Genomic DNA, 14060 nt, shown 5'->3' on the forward strand with positions numbered 1-14060 from the left:
TCCCTCCCACCCCCATCCCCCCATCCCCCCTGTCTCTGTTTGCCTATTTTTCTTGATGCTTGAGTTCTTATGTAAATTCTTTATGTCTATGATATGAATTTCAGATACGTTCTTATAGTTTTAGTTTCTCATTTTTTATTAAACAGCAGTTCTTAATTTTCATGAACTTTGATTTGTCAACTTTGTAATTTTTTTGTGTGTATAGCTTGAGAAATCTTATAAGTTTGTTGTATTCACCCATGTTTTCTTCTGAAAGCCTTAAGATTTGCCTTTCACATTTAAATCTTCAAGTATTAGAATTGCTTTGTTTGTATTGCTATAGTATTAACAATTGTTCTATCTATTTATCAATAAATTATGAGTTTTTGTTTCATTTTTTTGTCAAATGCTTAAATGTTTTAGCTTACATAATAGTCATGACATATCATTTTGTTTTCTATAGTTTTATTTGGCAGTTATTTTCTGATTGACCAAAGTGTTTGCAATTATATTTAATGTTATTTAAATGATAGAAACCTGTTCAACAGGGGATTATTAATGTAAAAAACAGCCCATTTTCACTCAGCAGAATTTTTAGGGTTGTGTTAAAACCAGCTGAGCAACATACTAGATTTTCAACAACTTATTTATACTCACAAAAAAATAGAGAAGGTTTATCTGATTATTAGTTGCTACCAAATTTTGTATTCAATATTTTCTGTACACTTACATCTTTGTCCTACATCTTTTCAATAGTAAGCAACTCAGTGACAGACTGAATTGCTTGCAGAATTGGGTGCTAAAGTTTTCCTTATAGGGAATCTTGCAATGATGAGTTTTATGCTCTGAATTTATCTGAAGACATTTTTGTCTTGACTGTCACATGTTGTCTCCTCAGCCTTATCTTTAATGTTGATTCAGGAATGAGAACTCATCAAAGCTTTCCTTCTGTCTTGAACACTTGAGTTTTTTTCCCCATCTCCTTTGGCCATTTTTTTTTTTTATTAGTGAAACACCATGAGATACAGTTGTAGACTTACAAACTTTTGTGCCTGGGTTTCAGTTATACAGCAGTTGAGTACCCATCCCTCCACCAGTGTCCATTCCCCACCACCAATGATCCTAGTAGCCCTCCCACTCCTACACTCCATCTCCCCCACCCCAACCCGCCTCTGTGGCAGGGCATTCCCTTTTTCTCACTCTTTCCTTCAGGGTCTTGTAGTTTTCAGTAGAGGTATTCAGTGGCCATCGTGTTTGGTCTATAGTCTACTTTCAGTACGCATCTCTCATGCCCAGCGAGTACTCCAAACATCCTTTACTTGGTGTTCCCTTCTCTATCTGAGCTGCCTTTCCCCAAAGCATGTGCTGCTGGCTTCCAAGCCCTGGAGCAGACCTCCTGGTACTTATCTCAGCTATTCTTGGGTGTTAGCCTAAATTTGGAAAAAGCAGATGACTGGTTAAAGAAACCCTGACATTGTTTTAAGTAATGTTAATTCGCATGTTTACAGATGTGGATTGTGATTGCTTGCTTCCTTGAAATGATTTTTTAAAGGATGGATTATCTGGTATTCTCTAAAAGGGTGTAGGTCAACTAATTGCTAAAGGTTTGTTTGTTTTAAATCTTATCCCCTATTTTAAGGATGGAGGTTTTTAAATCTTCCTATCTTAAAGATAGGAGATAAGGTAATTTTAATTTTATCTCTTATCTTTAAACCTTTGTGTGCACAAGAAAACTTAGTCTAAATTTGCCTACAGGTCCCACACAGAGATTTACTAAGAACTGGACTTGTTTCATGATGAAATTACACTGAATTTCTCATATATTAGTAAGAATTTTTCAACAGTTATTGTCATAGTGTTTTGGTATCAGATTAGTTCTTTGGTGTGAATAAACATAGCCTTCCACATTCTTTCCTGTAGCTACTAAATGCATATAATTTCTTCCACACTTTGTAAATGCTCTGGCTATTTGTTATTCCCTTATTGTTTGGCCATTTGTTATTCCCTTATAATTATTATTAATAATAATATTATTATCTTTTATTTTGCATATAGGAAAGATTTTTGTATTTATTCTGGCGGCGTTGGTTTATACATACACATAGATGATTAAAGCTGTAGCACTGGAGCACCGTCCTCCCGTTGTTCATCGCTTTGCTGGAGCGGGCACCAGTAATGTCTCACAACAAATTGTGACTTGTTACTGTGTTTGGCATATTGAATATGTCTTGGGGAGCTTGCCAGGTCCTGCTGTGCGGGCAAGATACACTCGGTAGTTTGCCAGGCTCTCCGAAAGGGGCGGAGGAATCGAACCCCGGTCAGCCACATGCAAGGCAAACCTATTGTACCTGCTGTGCTATTCTGCAGAATTGTAAATCAGTGTTAAATTAAAAATAAAATAACTGTTCCTTCCTCCAAATGCATCTTTTTCCTTTTGTAGGTATATAAGTTAAAAGTAATACTGTGAATAATTCTCTGCTAGTTGTAAAATTTGCATGAATTAGATAAATCTGACAAATGCATGGTTTAGTAAGAGTGGGAAGAAGAAAATTAAGAAAGTTTTAGGAAACAATGTAAATAGACTCATAAAAGTATAAACATGTTTTTTATGAGAAAAGGAAATATAGGTTTTATGTTAGGAAATATAAGATAATCCTTAAATATCTATTAATAAGTAAAATATTATAATAATAACCTCTATGGTTATAAAAACATTACCTGGGTAGATATAGAACCTTTGATATAAACCAAACATTATTCATTATTGAAAAAGCATAAAATCTTTGGCAAGCGAGGACCTCACAAACCTTTCTAAATCTTATAGAGAGCCACCATAAGTACCATGAGTGAATGCCACACTGAGTTGCAAAGTGCTGAGAAGTTTGAATGATCTTTTAAAGAAGCCCTAAATCCTTCTCGTAAAACTGGTTTCTAGCCTATCACAGAAGCTCTGGATTGTTGGATTGTTTTTTTTTAAGTCTGAGTGATGATCCAGCTGGATAGAGTATACTTGGTCAGGTTTTAATTTCATTTAGTTTTTCTTTTTTTAAAAAACTATATCCTACCAATTCTCTTCTGATGATCTCCTCTGAGTATCATTTGATAAATCTGCAAATCTTCTGGGATTTCCTCTGTATGAAAGTCTCTTTTTTGATTTTGCTATTGTTAATATTCTGTCTCTGTCTTTGGTTTTGTTATTCTGACTGTACTGAGTTTTTGGGGACATTTTGGCTAAGCCCCATGTTGAATCTGGGAGCCTGTGCTTCTCAACTCTGGAATATTCTTGGCTATGGTTTAACTCGTGGTTCTTCATGGACTTTTCCTTCCTGTTCTTCAGGGACTCTGATGACTCTGATATTGTTCTTGACTTTATTTCATAGTTTTTTGATGTGCTGTTTATTTCCTTTCATTTTTTTTTTCTTCATCTTACATTTATTGAGGCTGGAGCGTTAGCACAGTGGGTAGAACGTTTGCCTTACACTTGGCTCACCCGGGTTCGATTCCTGCATCCCTCTTGGAGAGCCTGTCAAGCTACTGAGAGTATCCCTCCTGAACATTGCATTTTTATATCACTAACCATTTTCTTCATTACTGACATTTAGGAATATAGTATCCTTATTTCTGCTCTCAAACTTTCTTGTGCGTTTCTGGATCCACAATTCTTGGTTTTTTTTAAAAATTATTATTTCATTTTGGGGTCGGGGTCACATCTGCCAGTATTCAGGGCTTATTCCTGCTCTGCACCAAGGAATTACTCCTGGCGGGCCTCAGGGATATATACGGGATGCTAAAGAGATAAACCCAGGTTGGCTGCATGTAAGGAAATACCATAACCCTCTGTACTCTATCCAGCTCTGATCCTATGGCCCGTCATTTCTTTGAGCTCATTAAACATCTGAAACATGATATCTGAGAGTTTACAAAACTGGTTGGTCCTGGTAGAGCCTTCTATGCTATTAATTTCATTCACTGAACTCAGTTGGGGTGGGCTTTTACACAAATTCCTCATCATGTTTGCTTGCTCTGGGACTGAATCTTTGTAGTTACCTCCACTGGAGTCTGAGGGATTAGTCTGGGTTTCTCCCTTCCGCATCTCTGCTGGTCCTCAGCTAGTGACAAGGTATAAGGGTATGTAGTGGAGGTGCAATGAGTGGAGCTATTGTGGTTCAGGGTATAAGTAATGGCAAGTGGAGTAATGGACTTAGGGTTGAGGCTGCTGGGATGCAGGAAGAATAGAGGGGAATCTGCTTCCAGTTCTATAGAAAGGCCTGGGGCTGACAGTTAGGAGATTAACTTCACTCAGGTTAAATGAGCAAGCAAAAAGTCTGAGATGTGACTGTGGGCCTGTTGAGATCATCTAATATGTAGAAGGTACATCTAGGATACAAATTCAGCTACTAAAATTTTTAACTTGGTGTTTCTGGCTTTAACCTGGTTATCATCTTTTCCTGGGTGCAATTTTTGTTTGCCACGTATGCTTCTCTGACTGAAAATTGGTATTGAATTTCAGAAGACTGAATTAACAAATTATTTCTCGGTGCACTTTTAAAATTTATTATGTTAATTTAACCAATTAATTTCTTTGTTTTGAAGTCCATTTGGCTGTACTCAGGGTTTGCTCCTGGCTCTGTGCTCAGGAGTCACTGCTGCTGGCTGTGCTTTGGGAACCATCGTGGTGCTGGGAATTGAATAGAAGTCAGCTGCATGCAGAGTAGGTGCTTACTGTGGGTGTTGTCTCACTGGCCCTTCTCTTTAAGTGCTCTGGGTCATTTGAGGTACGATCAAGTAGTCAATGGAATGTTGAACTGCTGTATTTTTCCTGCTTAATTTTACCTTGAAGCTCTGTTATTGACCTGTTTTCCTGTATTAATTTGGAGCTTCATGTGTGCTGCTATTGGAATTAGTTCCATTCTTGTGACACTTGATGTCCTAGAAATGTCAGACAATTTCTTGATCATTTGAATGATTAAAACAGACTGTTAGAGTGTTAACATGGAAATACAATATTTTACTATTCCCTGTGCAATTTACCTCTGGATGTCAGAAAGGGCAGTTCGAAAACTTGATTCTCTTGAATAGCGATAACCTCACTCTCTTACTAACCTTACCTGTAGCACTCACTGTAGCACTGTCCTCCCGTTGTTCATCGATTTTGCTCGAACAGGCCCAGTAACGTCTCCATCGTGAGACTTTGTTGTTACTATATTTGGCATATTGAATACGTCATGGGTAGTTTGCCAGGCTCTGCCGTGCAGGCGAGATACTCTTGGTAGCTTGCCGGGCTCTCTGAGAGGGGTGGAGAAATCGAACTCGGGTCGGCCAGGTCAGTCACATGCAAGGCAAACGCCCTACCCGCTGTACTATCCAGACCACTACCCTTACCTAGTAATATTTGCAAGTAAAAGTGCTTTAGTGATTGATTCTATGGGGTTTTTTTTAATGGTTGTTCTTCCTTTGTATCTTAGATTGTAGAAATGCACTAAAATAATGCTCTGTATATATTTTTGTCTGTCTAGTCATGTCTAATCTCACTTGTTTTCTCCTTTTATTTTCTCTGCGTTTGCAGGATGATGAAGTGGTTTTGCAGTGTACCGCAACCATCCACAAAGAACAACAGAAATTATGCTTGGCAGCAGAAGGATTTGGCAACAGACTTTGTTTCTTGGAGTCCACTTCAAATTCCAAGGTGGGATAAACCCTTTTCAGGCTGTCCAAATATTCAAGTTTTACTAGTGCATCGTAGTAATTGATGGCCACTCTTCTTTTTTTTTTTTTTTGGCACACATAAACTAAAGGCGATATGAGCTATAAGCCTTCACTGTTCTAGAAGCGTATTTTTAATTGAGTCTCTGCTTTATGCAAACCACTCAGATATGATCGCATAGGTACATTTCTTGCACCCAGGATATTTATATTTGTGTAGAAATGTAAACCTGTATATTAGTGACTGAGAAGAAAAACAGAGTAAGATGTAGAGGATGAGGCAAGGATTTACTGTTCACAAAGTGTGATAGGCACAGTCATTTTGTTGTAGTGACACTTGAACAGTGTAGACAGATATGGGATTGAGCTGTTCTTGATCCTTCTGGAAGAAGTCCTATCCAGGTAATGTTTAGGCATTATCTGCATGGGAATCTGCAGGATGTTTAAGAAACAGCAAGGAGCCAGGAGAAACTCTAGTATGTGAAGGGGTGAGCTAGTGGTGGGACATATGGGAAAGGGGGCCATGTCAGCCAGGGACATCCAGTTTCTACTTATTACTTAAGGTTTCTCACTTATTTGAAAGGTGGTCTTTGGAGTAGGTGAGTGATACCATTTGATTTAGGTGTTTAGATTTTTTTTTTTCTTACGATTAGAGAGGATGTTAAAACAGCAAAGTACAAACAGGTGACTAGTTTGGAAGTCTGTAGAATTTTGATGAATTCTTCAGACTAGAAGTCATGGTGGTAGGTAAATGTGTGCATGTTAAAGGGAGAGTCATGAAGACTTACAGGATGTTTTGATAGATCACATTTTGTGCATGAGGGGAAGAGGAAATGGTGTTTCTGGGGGTAGAAGCTTAACTAGAAAGCAATCAGTTTAATCTTTCTATGCAGAGTCTGTTGATGTGAACTCATTTAATTGTTACAGTAAGAATGTGTATAATTAATACATCCATAGACTCAGTATAGATGAGAAAATGGAAAGCTAATAGAGGTCGGGTACTGTTCTTAAGAAATGCTTAATTTGATTTGAAGCAATCGAGTTGCAGTGATTTTCACACGCGCACCTAGGGTTTTCTGGCATCAAAGTCTTGATTCTTTCCCTTACACGATAAAGCCTCTTTGGTTACTCTGTGAAGTGAATCAAACAATGAATTTATATAATTTAACTGTTATATTCATTTAATGTGAACATTAGTATTAGATTAATTTCTACTAAAGAATTAGGCATTTCATAGGCCTTCTTAGACTTATTTTTAATTTACAAGTGTTTTGTATATAGTCTTGGATGTGAAAATAATTCTTTTTGGAAAGAAAATGCTAAGTATTTTAATATAATTTCTTATAGTTTCTGGATTTTGCAGTAGTTAGAAGCAAGCAGCCCATTTCATTAGTTGACTTGATTTTGTGAATTGTGTTGAACATTTTGCTAGCTTTGTTCTCTTGGATCTTAAAAGCACATTTTCAGTACTAAAAATAAATGCCTCTGAAATTGTAGTAAGCATATCATGTAGTAGTCAAGGCACTGAAATAAGGTTAGACATTAATTTAACTGGTTAGTTCTAACAGGAATACTTGGCTTCTAGATTTTGCTGATGACCTAGAGAACTGATGTTAAATAATTTTTAGGTAATCTTTACTTTCTTAGTTTATCTTTACATTTCTTATCTTTCTCAGTTTTTCTAAAAAATGGCATTTGGGGTGAGATGCTGGAGGTTTATTTTTTTAAGTTCCCGTGTCATACATTTTTCTTATTCCTACTGAGATTACTTGATCATCCCCTATTTTTTTATTCCATGCTTCGCTCCATATCTCAATTTGCCTTTACTCTCCCTACAAGTATAATCTTTCCAAACCTTTGTACCTGCTAAAACAGCTTCTTGATCAGTGGCTCTCACATATAGCCCCCTTTCTAGCCTTTTTCTACAAATGTTTTGGGTTCTGCTTCTTAGGTATTTTGTTTATAATTTCATTATAATGTCAGTTGAGCTTAATTCTGTATAATGTCTGCTCCATCTTTCCTTGTGTGTATGTGCATGTGTAGTCTCATATATGTAAACCAGCTTCTGAAAACCCCGAGGACAAGAGCCTATCTAATTTATTTTCTTATCTCATAGTACCTTGCATAGAGCTTTGAACTAATAAGTGGTTCCTAAAACAAAACTGGGGGCCGGAGCTATAGTACAACAAGAGCTAGGAGTGAGCCCTGAGCACTAGGTAGCACTGTAGCACTGTCTTCCCATTGTTCATCGATTTGCTCTACTAGGCACCAGTAACATCTACATTATGAGACTTGTTGTTACTGTTTTTGGCATATAGAGTATGCTACGGGGCACTCGCCAGGCTCTGCCATGTGGGTGGGATACTCTCGGTAGCTTGCTGGGCTCTTGGAGAGGGACAGAGGAATCGAACCCAGGTCGGCTGCATGCAGAACAAACGCCCTACCTGCTGTGCTATTGCTTCAGCCTGAGCACTAGGTATGGCCCCAAAATCAAACAGGCAAAACCCAACACTTAGTGGATTATTAAATTTGGAAGGGAGTCACTAGTGTGTTTGTCTATGCATATATACATATGTGAAATGTATATGTACATAAGTATGTATATGTACAATATGTGTATATAAACATATACATAAACAACATACATATTATAATGGCTTTTTTTTGTATAACTGGCAGGTTACCAGAGCTTACTCCTGGCTCTGTGCTCAGGGATCACTTTTGACAGGCTTCAGGAACCATGTGGCGTGCTAGGGATTTAATCTTGGTCAGTTGCAAGTAAGACAAACACCTTATCTGCTGTCCTAGCCCTCTGTCAGAGGCTAATTATATTTTTATGAGACTTTAAAATTTCTATAATAAAATCAAAACACTGATCTCATTTCATGTTTAAAATACATTGGCTGGGACTAGAGAGATAATACAGGGTGTAATGAACTTGCCTTGCATGCAGCCAATTGTACTTCTATCCCTGCTACATTGTATGGTCTCCTGGGAACTGTAGGAGCTTTCTCTGAGCACAGAATTAGGAATAGTCCCCCCACATGGCTGTATCACTGTATCACTATCACTGCCATCCCATTGGTTATTGATTTCCTCAAACAAGCGCCAGCAACATCCCTATTCTTTCCAGCCCTGAGATTTATGAGCCTCTTTTCACTTACACAGCTGGATAGGCCCAATTTGTCTTTCCTCAAAACCACCACCACCAGTAATGACAAAAAATCTCACAAACATTTAAGCCAGTAGGGCATTTGCCTTGTGCGTGGCTGACCCAGCCAAGCCGGGTTCGATTCCTCTGCCCCTCTCGGAGAGCCCAACAAGCTACCGAGAGTATCTCTCTGTCACGGCAAAGCCTGGCAAAGTACCTGTGATGTATTCAATATGCAAAACACAGTAATAAGTCTCACAGTGGAGACGTTACTGGGCCCGTTCGAGCAAATTGATGAACAACGGGAGGAGAGTGCTACAGTGCTATCTTTTTATTTGACTTTTATTAGTAGAAAACATGAGATGGCCTTTTTAATTTTTTCAAGTCAATGTCTGCTGTGTTTATTATAAAGGTGAGAAGAACAGACAGATTACTGGCTGTGAGTAGTCAGTCATAGTAAATTATATATGTGTTCCTGGAAAAGAGCCCAGAAATATCTTAAGCTATAGAATCTTTTAATCAAAGGCAGGACTGACCTTTTCAGAAAACTTTTTCATCTTCTTAGTTTGTCTACACATTTCTACCTGCATAAAATATAAATACAAACTCGGATGATACAGTTTAATGTCATTTATTATTTCTGATATATATATTTCTTGTATACTTTTTATATGAAGTTTTTTATTTTAGTTTCTATGTTTAGGATTGAGTAGTTGGTTTCTTCATTTAGGAATTAGTTTCTGTTTGACAGGCCTACTTGTTTTTGTTTAAAGTTTGAGGATAAGCAAGAAGTTATCGAGGAAACATAGTTCTAAACTTCTTAGAATTTCTATATAAAAACCACTAAGGGGATTGCAAATGTCAAAGCCATAGCTAATATAACCTTTAAAACAAAGTTGGTGACAAGTTTATCCCCACTTGTGGTGAACATGAAGGAGAAAGCAGCGGAAAAGGAACACACATTCACTTGTATTGAAAAGTCAATAACAGATATCCACTAGAAAGCTGGTCAAAACACCCCCAACTTAGAAGGTGTTAAGGGACCATGGATAGGATGGTTATTTCTGGAGAAATCTTGTCCAGTGGAGCTTTGGCAATAAATAATTCAATAAAGTTCCTTTCTTGATGAACCCTTCCTCTGGGTAGAAAATGCGGGGATTCAAGTTTGAAGCAACTTGTGTGATAATGGGTAGAGGATAGAAGAAGGTCTGGGTAAAAACTGGCAAAAAACAGAAGCAATAGCTATGAGAAAATGATAGTTGTGTGTTGAAAACTAGACAAAAGGAGCAGACAGATTACTCTTAAGCTGCAAAGCAACAAAAGTTATGATGGCTCACCCTTTTTTAAGATTACAAAAGAGCTTGTCTCAGTTTGTACCTATTTTTTAGGTGTGCCCCTAGATGTAATTTTGCTCCTGATTATCATTTCCTTACATATCCTTTATCTATCTTTTGACAATATATAATTACATGAATAATCATATGGAACCAGGTATAATTTATACAGTGATGCAATTTGTATTCATTTGTATATTTTTATAATTTTCTTTTCTAAGTATAATATATAATTGGGCTGGAGCGATAGCATAGCGGTAGGGTGTTTGCCTTGCACGCAGCCAACATGGCCGACCCGAGTTCGATTCCTCCGCCCCTCTTGGAGAGCCTGGCAAGCTACCGAGAGTATCTCGCCCGCATGGCAGAGCCTGGCAAGCTACCCGTGATGTATTCGATATGCCAAACACAGTAACAACAAAGTCTCCAATGGAGATGTTACTGGGCCCACTTGAGCAAATCGATGAACAATGGGGGGACAGTGACAGTGACAATATAAATATAATTAATTTTAGGTATCAAAAATGTAGAAGCAGAATAATATTTCTCAGAGTTTTAATTGTGAAGTGTTTCAAAATGAGTTAAAAGAAATGAAAACATAGAGAGGCACTATGAAAGAAAAGCAACAATTATCAGTGACTTTATAAATCATGGCTCTTTAATAAAATATTTAAAAAATAAGAAATAAGATGAGAGGGAAAGATTAGGGAAAATCTGGGTGATTACAAAAGAGGCTTGTAAATTTAAAAACTGTTTTTAGAAATGGAGACTTAAAGAGAAGAGTCCATCAAGACAGGTGTATCCACAGGTAGTGCCTTCAGAGTAATGGAATAGGGAAAAATAAAAACCTATTTAAAGAAAAATCCAAGAGAAATGAAGTTTGGTATTGAAAGGGCATGCAACACTTCCAGGTTGCTATTTGCCATTTAGGAAGCTTAAAAGGAGCATTCAATCCTAAAAACAAATGAAAACCTTAACACAGTGAAAAATCAGCAACTCTTCTTAGATCTATGAGAGAAGTGACGTTGCAGGGCAAACCCCTACAAATTAGAGTCTGAGGATAGGTATAGAGGATTATAATTTATTAGAGTAGCAGTTTATATAGGGATTCGAATGGGTAGGGGTAAAATGAGTTGATCAAAGAAGCTTTTTGCACAGCTTGAGTTAAAAATTCTGGGGGATGCAGTTATAGAAGGGCTCCTTATTTTGGAGGGCTTTATTTTCTGGGAGATATAGACAAAAAATCCTCATATGCTTACCACTGCAGGAGGGAAAAATAAAAACTTTTAAATGTCCCAGATTGTTTTATTCTTCTAGGCAAGATCTGCCATCAGATTAAATTAATTTATCAGAGCCTTGTCCACAAGATTATCAGTGTCTAACCTACCCACTGTCCTGTCCTCCCATTGTCCATCGATTTGCTCGAGCGGGCCCAGTAACGTGTCCATTGTGAGACTTCTTGTTACTGTGTTTGGCATATTGAATACTCTCCGTAGCTTGCCAGGCTCTCCGAGAGGGGCAGAGGAATCGAACCCGGCTTGGCTGGGCTGGCTGTGCGCAAGGCAAACACCCTACCACTGTGCTATAGCTCCAGCCCTACCCAAGGAGAGGGAAATCAACACTGCAGTCTACTTTTTTAGTCATTGTGTCCCACTTAGGCAGGGGACGGGGGAGGGATTGAAAACTGTTTGAAGTTCCACAGTTGAGAGAACACAGGCTCACAAGGACTGAGAATTAATAATAGAGCCACAAAATTCTTTCCTTCATTCCACATTCCAGAAACTCCAGGGAAGAAAATATGAGTCAAGAATGAGCGATAGCACAGCGGGTAGGGCGTTCGCCTTACAAGCGGCCAACATGGCCGACCCGAGTTCGATTCCTCCGCCCCTCTCGGAGAGCCCGGCAAGCTACCGAGAGTATTCGATATGCCAGACACAGTAACAACAAAGTCTCCAATGGAGACGTTACTGGGCCCGCTCGAGCAAATCGACGATCAACGGGAGGGCCTTTACCTTTACCTTTTTTGAGGTACCATGATTTACGATAGCATTAATAGTATTTTCCCATGTACCTAATTCCAACATCATACATACCCACCGTGGTTCCCCTCTCACACCCTCCCGCAATGATTTCAGTGCCCCTTCCTTTTAAGTCCAGCTCCCAAAAAACTCAGTATTTTTTTTTTACGAGTGAATTAGTTTTCTTATGTTGCCTTTGACCTTTTGTTGCAGTGTCTCTGTATCTTTAAGTCGCATGAATGAGTGAGATCTTCTGTAAACACACCTTTCCTTCTGACTTACTTCAGTTCCTCCCTCCCTCCCTCCCTCCCTCCCTCCCTCCCTCCCTTCCTTCCTTCCTTCCTTCCTTCCTTCCTTCCTTCCTTCCTCCCTCCCTCCCTCCCTCTCTCCCTCCCTCCCTCCCTTCCTCCTTCCCTCCCTCCCTCCCTCCCTCCCTCCCTTCCTTCCTTGCTTTTTGGGTCACACCTGGCGATGCACAGGGGTTACTCTTGGCTCTGAAAGTAGGAATTACTCCTCACGGTGCTCAGGGGACCATATGGGTATCGAACTGGGTCGGCCGTGTTCAAGGCAAACACCCTATCCGCTGTGCTATTGCTCTAGCCCCTTCACTTATTTTCTAGTTCTATCTATGTCATGTAAAATTACATAGTTTTTCATTTTTTTTAGAACTGCATAATATTCCGTTGTGTATATATTACAAGTTCTTGGTCCATGCATTTGTAGTTGGGCATTTGGGTTGTTCCCACATCTTGGCTGGTATACTAACACCATGAACATAGGTATGCATATATTCTTTTGGATTCATGTCTTTGTGTTTGGGGCATAGATGCCAAGAAGTGGTATTACTGGGTCATGTGGGAGTTATTTTCCTATTTCTTGGAGAGATCTTCATATTGCTTTCCAGAGAAGCTGAATCTGATGGCATTCTCGCCAACAATGGATGAGTGTCCTTTTTACCACAACCCCACCAACACAAGCAGCTTCCAGGATTTTTGATATGTGCTTTTCTCATTGGCTTGGGGTGATATATGAGTAAAGGACTTCTATTAAGTTGTTCTCATATGAAAGCTATAAACAATTATGAACAAGGCAAGCTTTAAGGATAGTGGTTCCATGAAGGACTTACTGGAGGATGAACCTGACTCTGGCGTGAAGAATGGTAGTAGGGAATTGAAACACGTCTATTTGAGTCGGTGAGAGTCAGGATGGTTTAAGGAAGAGACTAATATGTAAGCTCTAGGCTCTTATGGTGTTATTGGTCAGACTACCAAAAATGGGGGTAGGAACAGGGAGAGTTTGGCTGGAGTGATAGCACAGTGGGTAGGGCATTTGCCTTGCACGTGGCTACCCTGGGTTCGATTCCTCCATCCCTCTTTGAGAGCACCTCAAGCTACTGAGAGTATCCTGCCCACAGAGCAGAGCCTGGCAAGCTCCCCGTGGTGTATTCGATATGCCAAAAACAGTAACAACAAGTCTCACAATGGAGACGTTTCTGGTGCCTGCTTGAACAAATTTATGAACAATGGGAGGACAGTGCTACAGTGCTACAGTGCTTATAGATATTATATGAATGTAAAAATAATACCTCAAGTTAGATGTTTGTTTTTTTTCTTGTTTTTGAGCCACCCCTGGAGATGCTCAGGGATTACTTCTGGTTCTGCATGGGGACCATATCAGATGCTGATTCGTCGTATGTATGACAAGTGGCCTGCTCTACTGTCTCTCCAGCCTCCTCAAATTAGATGTTGGGAGATAAAATGAAAAAGAAGTTATTAACTATTTTTAATATTCTTCATAGAACAAATGGTTGTTAATATGCACAAATATAATTGATGGATATTGTTTAAAGTAGTAGCATAAGGATAGCTAAAAGTTTCT

General features: G+C 38.8%; 1 protein-coding gene across 1 annotated transcript in view; it reads left to right on the forward strand.

The window, feature by feature from the left end:
- The window catches only part of RYR2 (ryanodine receptor 2), a 754458-nt gene that overhangs the window by 178713 nt on the left and 561685 nt on the right, over positions 1–14060 (forward strand). The window contains exon 2 of the mRNA XM_056113587.1: positions 5546–5665. Within this exon, the coding sequence (XP_055969562.1) occupies positions 5546–5665 (120 nt within the window). The remainder of the gene's footprint in view (positions 1–5545; positions 5666–14060) is intronic.

Source organism: Sorex fumeus, unplaced genomic scaffold, assembly GCF_029834395.1.
Source record: "Sorex fumeus unplaced genomic scaffold, SorFum_2.1 ptg000021l, whole genome shotgun sequence".
Lineage (NCBI taxonomy): Eukaryota > Metazoa > Chordata > Mammalia > Eulipotyphla > Soricidae > Sorex > Sorex fumeus.